This window comes from Muscardinus avellanarius (genome assembly GCF_963383645.1).
Source record: "Muscardinus avellanarius genome assembly, chromosome: 16".
NCBI classification, from domain to species: domain Eukaryota; kingdom Metazoa; phylum Chordata; class Mammalia; order Rodentia; family Gliridae; genus Muscardinus; species Muscardinus avellanarius.
The window spans coordinates 29,386,335-29,399,311 of NC_137802.1; the positions used below are offsets into that span (position 1 = coordinate 29,386,335).

General features: G+C 48.9%; 1 protein-coding gene across 2 annotated transcripts in view; it reads right to left on the bottom strand.

The window, feature by feature from the left end:
- Positions 1-12,977, bottom strand: part of ASIC2 (acid sensing ion channel subunit 2) — a gene marked incomplete at both ends in the record, with an annotated part of 1,119,632 nt that overhangs the window by 81,142 nt on the left and 1,025,513 nt on the right. For both annotated transcript variants that reach the window (XM_080712309.1, XM_080712308.1), the window contains one exon: positions 6,119-6,269. In XM_080712309.1, the coding sequence (XP_080568435.1) occupies positions 6,119-6,269 (151 nt within the window). The remainder of the gene's footprint in view (positions 1-6,118; positions 6,270-12,977) is intronic.

Consider the following 12,977-nt stretch of genomic DNA (forward strand, 5'->3'; position numbering starts at 1 on the left):
TTGACTGCATGTGCTTAGAACAGAACCTGCTTAAAGAGCTCCCTGCACCCTGCATCTGGTTTCCCTAGCTGCCCTCCCTGAGACTCCCCCTTCCTCCAGTATGCTCATTTCTGGAAATCTCTGCTCAGCAATCTTCTTGGACATTTCTCTCCCAGCCACCATCCACCCAGCTCCCTCAGGGTCTTTTACACAGTCCTCATTGGAAGGCCCACCCCTGCTCACTGCTGATTGGTCCAGAGGCGGGCACCTGACTGAGCTGGACCAATGAGTCCCTTCCCAGATTTCTTTCTTTGTAAATAGGAAATTGGTGAGACAGTCAAAACAGACTCTTGCTGGTAGTTGGATCTGTAACATAAAAACATCAGTATCTATTGGGCGCTATGTGTGGGGAAAAAAAAATATATATATATACATGTGTATGGAAAAAGCCTGTCTCTAGTGAGAGGGAATGAAAGGGGTGCAGAGAGAAGAGGGGAGAGAGCTCCGGGGTGCAGGTGCCTTGGTGCCTGTGTCTCCGGGCTGTAGCCTTGCCCCTCCTGCTGGCTGGCTGTTGAAGTTTGCCTTGGATTCTGAGGGCAAATACAATTTCTTTCATGCCTAAGCTTGTTTGATTCAGGTTCCTCTCATGCGCAGCCTAGATAACCCACTGCCTATTTCTTTTATCTTTGAAGTTACTCAGAGGTATCTACACAGAGTTTCATTTTTAACAACCTCCCACCTGTCTTCAATTTAATTTCCTTTAGAAAACTCTTTGCCATGAAATCTGTACTTTATGGTTTAGGGACAGTTTTTTTCCCCCTCTTCTTCCTGAAAGTGGATTTTGTGAGCTTCTCCATGGGAAAAGAAGGTTTCCATGGACAAAAAGTGTTTGGAAAATAAATGCTGCATGCAATATTTCTCCCTCGGAGATTCATAATGTGGCATATTAAAGGATTTCTGCAATGAATAAATGTGTGTAACACTGTCTAACAAGGGTTCTCTAGATTCTTTTTTGACCTCGGATCCTTTTTATTCATGTAACATGTAAGATTCCAAACTCCTGATGCTCTATAGGGCCCTTTTTTTGTGGTACTGGGAGTTGAGCCCAGGGGCAGTCTACCTCTGAGCTATGCCTATAGCCCTATTTTTTATTCTTAATTTTGAAACAGGTTCTCACTAAGTTGCAGAGGGCTCACTAAGCAGCTGAGGCTGGCCACAAACCTGAGATCCTCCTGTCTCAGCCTCCCAATGCTGGGATTACAAGCATGTGCCACCACACCCGGCTATAAAGCCCATTTTGGTTCATACTAATGAGGCCCATATGCAACTGAGCCTACATCCTCTAAAATGGCATATTATGGGCAAGTGTGGTGGCAGACATTTGTAACTCTAATACTTGGAAAGTTGAGACAGGAGGATCACAGGTTTGCAGCCAGCCTCAGTAATTTAGCAAGGCTCTCAGGAACTTAGTCATACCCTGTTTCCAAATAAAAAATAAAAAGGGCTGGGGATGAATATCAGAGATAGGATGTCCCTTGGTTCAATCCCCAGTAATAGTACACACACACACACACAGATTATCAGCTGGGCATGGTGGTGTACACCTGCAATCTCAGCACTTGGGAGACTGAGACTGGAGGATCACATGTTTGGGGCCAGTCTCTACAACTTAGCGAGATCCTCAGAAACTTAGTAAGACTGTTTCAAAATAAAAAATAAATTAGGGCTTGGGATATAACTCAGAGATAAAACACCCCGTGGGTTCAATTCCTAGTACAATATATACACAAAAAAGGGTCCTTTGCACAGAGGCATTTGCCCCCTGACACAGGACCTTCTGAGTCTGGAGGAAGGGATATTTTTGAGACGTTTCATAGACTCATATTCTACTCATTAAGCATAGAGGGGCTGCATTTGTCTAACTCATTCACTGGCACCACATGTGTTCACAGTGGTCTTGCCCACCACTGCCGTCTCCCCCATAGACCCTGCCTATTAGTCAGCATTCTGCCCAGAGGAGGGGTTCTCTGGCTGCTTCTTTAACTTTCTGAGAGGCGGTGCTGTCAACACAAGGCAGAATGTATCAGAGGCTTTCTTTGAGCAGAAGGGGTTTCCAGGTGGTGAATGGATTAGGATTCCCGTGGCAGGTGTAGGATATTTGGAACATTGTTCTCTGCCTCCGGGACTTTTGCATTATCCTCCTGCCTTCCAGATATTGACATTCTCCTTCTCCTGCTTGCAGTTTGTAGAGAGCTATTCTTTGAGCCCATCAGCCATCCTATAAAGTCAGTGGGTTTTGTTCATCTTTATTTTACCAATGTGGAAACAGGCTCATCCACGTGTCCTGGGTCACATATACAGGGCAGGAAGGGCTGGGGGTGAGCTGGGGCCTATCTGGCTCCAGTGTGTTATCTTCTCTACTTCATTACACTGCCTGTCTGCAGGCTGCTGGTGACCCCTCCATTAACAGCCACGTCGCAATTCCTTTCTTTATTTCACGGAATTCCTATAAGGGCCTGGGCTCCTTGTTCCTGGGACTGAGAGGTAGAACTCTCAAGGAAACAAGATGGTGTCCGTGGGGCCAAGTGGCTTGGCAGGTTGGGAAGCCTGCCTCCTGATGACTGGTGGGGCCAGACCTGGCTGTGCTCCTGGGCCTCAGGACCAATGGCCAAGCAATTAGATGTGCCTGTGCCTTGTCAGGTGGCTTTGCAGACAAGTATCCCTCACCTGCCAGAGCCCACCTCTCATCCTTCAGCAGGTGCTGGCTATAATCTCACCCACCTGGGACTAGCCCAGGAACTAGGCAGGCCTGGGGGTAACCAGAGTCTCCAAGAGGCAGTATCGAGTCTGCTCAGGGGCTTCTCAGCCTGAAGAAAGGCCCTGATGCAATACTTCAGGTGTTATAGCTCAGTTTCCTGGGGAAAGTGATCTAGCCTTAGCTCTTTTTCTAGTGAAGACAAAGAGCTCTGCCAGCCACCCAAGGCCACAGTGAGGGGAAGGCCAAGAATGAGGAATATCATGGCCTCAGAGGAATGTGAGAGGGAACTGCAAGGGCAAACAAAACTCCAAAAAACCAATCAGATTTATATGAAACTGTGTTCCAGTGCACTGACTGGTTTCCAATATGGCAGCCACTAGCCCCTTGAGGCCACTTAAATGTAAATTAATAAAAATTAAATGATATGGCTGGGCATCATGGCACACCCTTGTAATCTCAGTACTTGGGAGGCTGAGACAGGAGAGTCACAGGTTCGCGGCCAGCCTCAGCTACTTAGTGAGGCCCTCTGAAACTCAGTGAGACCCTGTTTCAAAACAAAGAATAAAAAATAGGCCTGAGGGATGGGAGTGTAGCTTGGAGGTAGAATGCCCCTGGTTTCAAGCCCCAGTACCGCAAAAAAAAAAAAAAAAAAAAAAAAAAACCCAAAAGATATACAAAATTCAGCTTCTCATTCTCTCTAGACACAGCTTAGTGTATTGGATAGCATAGACAAGAGGACATTCCATCATTCCAGAAAATTCTATTGGATAGCTCTGAACAATACTATTGGACAGCTCTGATAAATTTCTTCTCTATCTAGTTTCTTTAGTCCCCCATCCTTGCCTTTTCCCTGTCCTTCATGCAAAAACTGCTTCTTCAGCTACCCAATCTCAAAGGAAACACAAGGGACAGCTCCAGCTCCTGGCAAAAGCGAGATTGGAGTTGTCTTGCAGATTCTCTTTGGGTATCCAGCTTCCTAATGAGAGAGCACACTCCTGAAAGGCAGGGCCTTTGTCTCCTGTCTGCTGTATCTCAGACAGTGACTGGCTCAGTGTTAGGCACACGGCAAGTGCTTCATCACAATTAGGAGTTTGTCCTGAATTAGTACAACTTATGGTCCAATCAGACTGACTGAGAACCCGGAAGCTTCAGGTATACCATGACTTCAGCCCAGGCCTCAGGGACACAAGCAGGTTGGCCTGGTCTAGATGGTCTCAGAGGCTCTTTCCTGTGCTGACCACTTGTGGTTGTGGGAGGCAGAATGCAGATTCCCTGGGCTGGGCCTGTGCTCAGAGTCCTTTCTATCAGTAGCCAGTGCTCAGAGCTAAGGTGAGGGAGGGAGGGAGGGAGAGAGAGAGAGAGAGAGAGAGAGAGAGAGAGAGAGAGAGCAAGAGAGAGAGAGCACGTGCATCATCTTTACATATGCTTTCGATCCTGAATCAAGATAATAGGTTGGGAAATCCAGTGTTATCATGAAAGGAAACACCTAATTTCTGCTTAGGCCTTGAATGTGGAGTCTCATTTGAGTTCCTTATTTCTCTCCTTTCCAAGAGGTGACTCAGAAAGCGAATTTGTTTTTGTTCTGTAAGAAGGTCCAGTCTTTGGTGGCCCAGACTCCAGGACCCAGAAGTGATTAGGTCACTGGATGCAGATCTCAGGATGTTCTGGAAATCTAGTCCCTGTGCACCAGCTCTCCGGGATGCCAGAGCTCAGCACTAGCACAGACCTTCATCTCTGTGCTTGTGGGGCTCGAGGGGAGGGGTACTCTATTTAAATAAGTGGACGGGATCAGTGGAGCACCTCCTCAGCAAGCACCAATGGGCTCTGCCACCACAGACAATTGCTGCTGGGAGCATGTGAGACCACTCTGCCTTTCAGCTGAAGGCACAGAGGACGAGCCATCATGGAAGGTCACTGGCCATGCTTGCCTGGCCCTATCAGGGCATTCAAGTGCAAGATGCCACCGTGAGCAAGGGAAGAGTGTGGCAGTGGGGGAGATGGAGTTTGCAGCCAGCCAGCCCCTGGTGGAGGGCTCGGTTGCCTCTGCGGCTGGAAAGGCGAGGCCAGACCTCAGATATCTCCTCAGTGAAAGACATCATGGGATGGGGCTGGCAGGACCTGGGGCTGGGCTGCTTGGCCTCCACCCTGAAGGCCCCTCCTGCTGAATATTCTCTTTCCTCCTCCTCCCTTTCTGGCCCCTTCCCAGGCCTATCTTTTGATCTCCCCCAATCCTCCACATTGTGCCCAGGGCTCAGCCTGACTTTAGCTTCAGGTTTCTTTTGCATCCAGGGTTTCCACTCTTGGGCAAACATCCTGCCAACATCTCTTCCTGGTGAAATTCTAGAGGCTCCCAGTGTTCCTTGGCTGTTGGCTGCATTTGGCCATTCTCTGCTCCGGCCACTACTTTCCCCTCTTCTCTGCCTGACCTTCCTGTGCTTTTATAAAGATCAGACAATCCCGGACCCTCTCAAGACCACATTCAAATTCTAATGCACACGATGTACTTTAACAAACATCAATGGACTAAGCCAAACATGAGAAGGAGGGAGGGGGAGGGAATGGGGTGGAAACCGAGTAAGGGCCAAATGGCTGATGTGTGCTTGTTTGCCTCCACCATCTTGCATCCCATTAAGATGTATGAATACAATGCACCAATAAAAAAATTTAAAAATACCTCATGCACTATAATATCCCACCTGAACTCCATACCCTGCAATTGTGTGTTCCCTTAGCTAAGCCGTGATCAAGGACTTGTTCATTTTCAACTTGACACCCTTACCTTCATGCAAAGCTGGAGAGGGTCTACATGGTTGTGGAAGAATTTTCAGAATAAGAAAAGGAATCCATGGAATATGTTTCAGGGCCCATAAACATAGTTTCCACACTGTACACAGGCATGGTGCTGGGTCTCTGAGTCCAAGTCCTTTGGTTTCCCAATACCTCACAGCCTCTGCAGCTGCTCTGACTGGGTAGAAGCCAGCTCTCCTTTGGACTGGATTTCCTATCTGGCTTGGGTATTTGGGATGTCTGGGAGAGGGAGAAGCTGGTCTAGCCCATTCTCTTTTTTTGAAATGGAGTCACTTACCTGACCTCACTGGCTCCTTTGAGCTTTCCTCCAGTACTTCCCTCCAGTAACGCTCCTCTGATACAGCCTGCCTTCCCTCTCCTGTGTTCCCATCAGTTGCTCCTCTCCCACTTGGTGAAGTCTGAGGATACCCAGGGCATCACAGCCCATGCCAAGGACATCATCACTGTTTGCTGGCATGTGGCCAATCCCTTTCTAGGATGGGCCAAGAAACTCCACCAGGGCTGCCTCCGCCTGTCTGAGCTGGGCATGCGCCCTTGCCACCACCCAGTGCCCCATCCCTGGGCCCAGCTCACCTGTCTCTCCCCAGATGGGCAGGTACTCATCTTGCTGAATGTCCAGCATGATCTCGAGCCCGTTGCCTGTCCCCCCCTTGACCGTGGTGAGCAGAGGCTTGCCATCCTCGCCTGAGTTAAACATGTAACACTTCCCATATTTTGTAAACACCTGAAGAAGAGAGAGAGAGAGAGAGGAGAGAGAGAGAAAGAGAGAAGCACATGGTGACTTCACACTGGGCTCCAGAAGTTGGCAAGACCTCAGAAGTCCCACAGCAGATTGCGACCAACCCCTCCTGGGGACCAGTGACTTCTCATCCTGGACAATGGTTGGACTTCTGCCAAGTGGGATTCTGGTATCAAATAATGGATCTAGATACCCCTGGGGAGCTTGCTGACTGGCATCTAGTCTCTTCTCCTCTGGACACTGCTTCCTGGGATGTCCTGTCCATTTCTGAGCATTAAATATTCTCTGTAACCTCCTGACCCTCCAGCCCTGAGTCCTCTATTGAGTTCCAGACATCCCCATGTCTGATAAGCACCTTCCAGGTGTCCCACAGATGCCCCGTGCCCAGCATGTCCCAGCTCCCACCTCACCTCACAGTTCTCTTGCACTTGCGTCTCAGGGACAGCATCACCACCCTCAGAGCCACTGGTCCCCTTTTCCTTTTCTATACTGTGCCATTTAGGACCCAAGCGCTTCTTGCCCAGGCGACACTGGTTTCTTAGCAGGCCTCATGGATTCCAAACAACTTTCTCCAGCCTGCCCTCTAATCTACCTGTAGCTCGCTCTTTCAGAAATGCAAACCCAACCATGTTAATCCTGTGCTGAAAGCCTCAGTGTCTGCCAGATTTTAGGCTAAAATCCAGACCCTTCCCACCCAGCCTTTGTGATATGCTTTGCCTGCTCCTTCTCCCTTCCATCCTCCTGTTTCCCATTGAGTCCACGGCCATATATCTGCTAGATGAACTCCATGGGCTCAGGGGCTCAGGGACTGCATCTGCTTATGATTCGTTCTCTGGTGGCTAGCATGGTGTCTGGCACACGAGGCTGCTCTTCAAATACATGTGAAATGAACGAACAAGTGAGTGGATGGCGGAGCCAGGTCAGACAACCTGCAGCAGCCCTGTTCACACCCTGCTGGTTCACACCCGATCGCAGATTCCGGTTCACACTTCATTGTCTTTGTTGCTTCTGTCTCCTGTCACTTCTCTCGTTCCTTTCTCTGAGGAACAACCTCTAGCTGTTCTCCAAGAAGGGATTGATGCATCTCCTCCATGACTCCCTGGTCCAGGTTGGGTCACACCCCTCTCTGGTTCCCCTAGTTCCTGCCACACAGCTCTGCATCTCTCCTGTTCATTTCTGAACCCCAGAACTCTGCATGGCATGCAACAGCGGCTCCCGTCCACTTTTGCCTGATGAAAGCACAGTTACCAAGAGGTGTTAAAGGCCCCAGAAAGGAATGAAGAGGTCTTCCTGCATTTTGATGTTGCCCCTTATCCGTGGTGTGACCCTGGGGGAGCCAAAGCAACCCTCCAGGCCTCATTTTTAATACCTATTGGATGCAGGTTCTAGTCCTTGCCTTTGCCACCTCTCAGGGTTATGGAGTAATGCGTGCAAAAATGCTTTGAAAACTATAAAACTATAAAAGCTTTCTACAAATGCTATGGGTTATCATGATTATATAACTGCTTTCGGAACCTCAAGCTGAAGCCAAATGACATCCAGCAAAATTGGCTGGAAGAGAGCCATGCCAACCGTACAGATTCCTGCAGCCACTGAGATTCAAGTCCAGGCCACCTCCCTGACCAGGCGCCACTGCACCGTGCCGTCTTGCAGCGTGGAGCCTGTAGGGAGGCCCTTTGGTTCCTATCCTTCAGTGCAGGGAGGGTAAATATCAGGGAGAGCACTAGAGGTTGCTTTTCTTAACAGATCTTGACAATTCCATGGCAGGAGAAAGATGGTCTTCTAAACACTGTGCTAGACTTATAGACACAAGCTTCCCAATGTTATTTCATTTAACCCTCACAACTATGGCCATGGGCAGATATTGTTGCTCTCACTGTGCAGAGTAGGAAACCAAGGCCCAGAGAAGCTAAGCAACTTGCATGAGGCTACACAGATGATAACTAGAGGAACTTGGGTTCAAATCCCCGTTGGCCTGATTCTAACACATGTGCTCTTTCTGGTGTGCTGTCCCGGGTGGGGTACGAGGGTCTTTGTCATTGGGTTATTTCCCTGTGAAAACACACTGTCCTCTGCTTTGCGTTTTCTGTTAACTAGTAAACGTTTATATACATGTGATCCTACTATGTATGGGAATTGTGGAGATTGCAAAAAAACATAAGGCCCACTGTTTGCCTTCAGTACCTATAAGAGGAGCCCGCAAAACAAATTCTACATGTTTTTCTCCACTATACAAAATAGCTCTGAGTCCCTGGCTAGTTGTACTACTCCAGGATAACCAGGCCTTCCTCTCCCAACTTTACGGTGGCAAGAGTAGCTGGAATTAAGGCGAATTCCAAAGCAAACATTTTTTTTTTTCAGAGAACTGAGTTTTATCATCATTACTGCACATAGGCTTGAACTTGCCTAATGAACTTGTCCCCTGGCGAGATGCTCTCAGGGACGCTGTAATGAGCTGATAAGAGCATTTTAGAGTTAGCGCATCCATTGTAAGGGGGTTGGACACATCTGGAGTGACTTCTGAGGAGTTCCAATAAGGCTCTTCTTTCCAGATACTCTAAATATCTGTCTCCAAAACTGCTTATAATATGAATTTGCCCATAGGCACGACGAGATTTGCAAGGGAATTTCAGCTTAGTATCAGATTATGACAAATTCCAACACCTTCCTACCCTCATTTTGTCCTTGAACTTGAGGATATTGGAATGAGGTGAAAACAGCGGTGCCTACTTGGTGTCTACTCCTAAAGTCAGCCACGACCCCAGCCCTGCCACAAACTTGCTGGGTGGTGTTGATAAAGGAATTGACCCGCCTGGAGCATCTGAGGATGACGGCAAAGGGTGAGAACTGAGAGCAGTCTCAGAAATGGTCCCACCCCGCCTTACAGGTAAGGAAACAAAGACCCGGGAGCGCGGTAGGGACTTGTTCGAGGTTACGCAGCAAGGTCGTGTTCAACCGGGACACTGACTTCTAGTTCAGCCTGTTGTCCCTCCTTTATTCCCACTCCCCTGTTTCCCCACTGACAAGAAGAAGCTTGCTATATGGACCCTGTCGTGAACCTCTGTTGCTCATCGACTGAGTGTCTGCTCTGTTAGGCACCAGCAGACAGGCCGGGACTGAGCCTCACTGGGCCCGGCACTCCTCCTCATCCAGGTGGCGGTTCCTACTCATCAGGTGCTACTTCCTGTCCCTTCTCCTGGGGGCAGGGCTCTGGGGCAGGTGTGAGCTGGCCCAGGTCAGAGCTGGTCAGGAGCTGAAACAGAGGGTCACCATAGCCAAGACTGAGATGGTCAAGTGACAATCTCTGGTGGCCATTTTTTTTTTTTTTTTGGTACTGAGAATTGAACCCAGGGGCATTCTACCTTTGAGCTACAGCCCGAGCCTTCTACATTTTGAGACAAAGTCTCACTAAGTTGTTGAGGCTGGCCTCAAACCTGCAATCCTCCTGCCTCGCCCTCCCAAGCATTGGGATTACAGATGTGTACCACCATACCCAGCTGATGGCCATGCCCTTTATCAAGTCAGGCCCCAGGAGCACACCCAAAGCCCTCTACGGCTCTTGTTGCATTAGGATCAAGTCCCAGGTGTCACTGCAGCCCTGCGTAGCACATCCCCTCCCCTCCCCCATACACTTCCGCACACTGGTCTCCTCAGTGACAGGAGGTCAGCAAGCCCTTTCCTCATGGAGCCTTTCCACATGCTGCTTTGTCTGCCTAGAAGGCTCTCCCCATGTGCTGTGCCTGTCCAGCCCCTGCCCGGGCCTCAGCTTGAAAGCTACTTCCTCAGAGACACCTTGCTTTACCCTCCCCCATCTCCTGCTCCCAGCCCCAAATTTAAGTTGGGGCCTCTTCTCTCACAACCTTAGACCCCCTATGTTTTTCTTTCATAATGTATCTCAGAATGTGCAAATGGTTCTGTATGCAATTATTTGTTGAACACAATCTTCCACTAGACTGTAAGGGACTGTGTCTGTTTGGTGGAATGAATCAATGAGTGAGTGAATGAATGAATGGCACCAAGTGGCTACCAGCCTACATCCCCATGCCTGCCTATGGGAGGCGCCCTTAGGTGCTGGCTGGCCTCACCTGGTTCTGGCCAGAGCTCCTGCTGACATTGTGTCTCAGCCTCCCTTCTCTTCCTTTCTCCACTGTAGCCTGCCAGGCTTTCCCTTCATTATACTGGAGCTTTCTTGGTTTGCATTTTTGTGAAGGTATTAGAAGAAATCATGCTTTTGGAACTGAAATGACAGGGACAGCTCACCTTTCCAGGTGCTGGCGCGAGGACTCAGAAGCCCGGCAGGCGCTGGCTGCCTGGCTTTGCGGGCCTGCTGCCTGGGCCGCTCCTGCCGCTCCTGCCTGGCTTTTCAGAGGTTTATTCTCCTCTGGGCTCAACATCAAAGACTGCTGAGCTATTTACAGAGAGCACAATTTTGCTACAAATTCGGGACAAGATGCGGCTCTCTTTCCCCATTTCAGGGCATAATGACGTGTAAGTGTAACACGCGCTTCAAATTTACGCCTTATCGCCTCCGGCCAGAGAAGACAATTTATTTAAGTCCAGACTGTCAGGCCGAGCTCTCTGCTTCCTCAGACCTGCCATTCTCCCAGGCATTTCTCTGCCTTCCTGGGAAGAGCTGATAGCCCCTTTGTGGATGGCGGGGCAGGATTTGCCAGGTTGCTAAAAGTCTAGAGTTATACTTAGTTGGATTGGTTTGTAAGAATTTAGGAAAGATGCACATTTCAAATCTGAATTTTCAGGAGTAAGAAGGCTCCTGAGATCATGATCTTCATTGCTAATATTCGTATGGTGTGTTAGTGTTTAGAGACCATGTCTATGTGTCACTTCAACTTTCTCTGTCTCTCTGTCTCTTTCTTTTCATTACTGGGGATTGAACCCAGGGGTGTTTTTCCTTGGAGTTATACCCCCAGCCTTATTTTTAACTTTTAATTTTGAAACAGGGTTTCACTAAGTTGCTGAGGGTCTTGCTCTGTTTCTGAGTCTGGCCATGAACCTGAAATGCTCCTGTCTCGGCCTAACCAAATACTGGGGTTATAGGCATGTGCTACTGTACCCACCCTTCAACTTTCTTGATGGTTCTGTGAAGTTGGAGGGAAGGAAACTAACACTTTCTGAGCCCCTACTCTGTGCTAGCCTTGTTGGCACTTTTATAGACACTGATGGGGTGTGTCCATACAGCGCCTAACGAGATGCAGCCTCCCTCGGTCTGAGTGGCCTGCAGCCTAAGGCAAAACTTTTAGTAAAGTGATTCAGCAGAAAAGATGGCGCCTGGAGGAAGCTACGAAGGCGCGGTTTCCCCATTCATTATGGATGGGGAGACTGAACAGTTTTTCCCTTTTTTACCTTTAAAGGAGCTTTCCGCACACATGAATGGCTCATGTACTGTCCTGGGATTGGCTGTGAACTACGTGCTAGTGATCTTTATTCCGATAGGCTAGGCTATTGCTCATGGGAATTCCCCTCGTGGTTTTGTGCTATATATATGATTGCTTGGAGAGGAATAAACGAGATCTTGCTTGACTTGACTCCCGGCTCGTTGGTGTGTCCTCAGTACTCATCATCTCATCAAGCCCCGCCGCTGTCGGGCTGGATCCCGACAAGACACCATCTGCCTTAATTATGATTCTGATCACATTTCAGATGCAGAGGCAAACTGTGTTCACATCGTCATCTTACCGTTGAGGAAGCCGAGGATGCTGAAGACCACAGGACTAGGAGCTAGGCTGGGACTCCCTAGGTTCCTGAGGGCCTTACAAAGTTGCTTCTCAATTACTGGAATTACAGGCATGTGCCACCATAACTGACTCCAAGTTAAACTTAAAATAGTTAGAGGAGATGAAAACAGACACACGAAACAGACTACTTATTCCCCAATAGTGTTAAGTCTGCAGCAAGGAGGTTCCTGGGCCAATAGACTTCTGTAGAGTGGGAGATGCTAGGTCTGGGGCTGTAGCCCAGCAGTTGGTAGAGTGCATGCAGAGCTGGCTCAAGGGCCTTGGGCTCAATCTCCAGTTCTGTAAAAATAAAATAAAATAAACTGATATGCTTCAGCATATACAATACTGTGAAAATCTACATTTGAAACCAATGATGAAATTTTAAGCAGTTATTTGTATAGCAGACGACACCAATCTGAGGTCGGCATGTCCTGAATCGATAACAATGGAGGTGGGATGGGGAGAGCGTCTCCTGGTAGCTCTTAGAGTTTCTCTGAAGCCCCAAGCTGGCCCTGCTCACTACCCCGGTGTCTTCACTGCTGTATATCTGCACGGTGAGGTTGGTATTAAAAGTCCATTTTACAGAGAAAGAAAGTGAAGCCCAGAAAGAATGAGCAGGTCCCAGGGCTGGTAAGTGGAGAGGCTGGGGTGAAATCTACTTTTGCCTCATTGCAAAGCCTGTGCTCTTCGCCCCACCCCCAAGTCCCTTGTGGCTTCAGCTCATACCCCCCTCCCACCTGCTCTGGCCCCAGCAGACTGGGGAGATGGGTGCTTCCTTGACATTAGGGCTTTTCTACCTGGCAGTGGAAAAGTGACACCTGGGGACACTCTTTTTCCAAACTTCTCAGTTTGCACCTGGTGAGTTGAAGGCTCAGAGAGGTGACTGAGTTGGCCCAATGCCCACAACTAGTTTGGGGGCAGAATTGAGACCTGACCTGGCCTTGATGACTAAAACCTC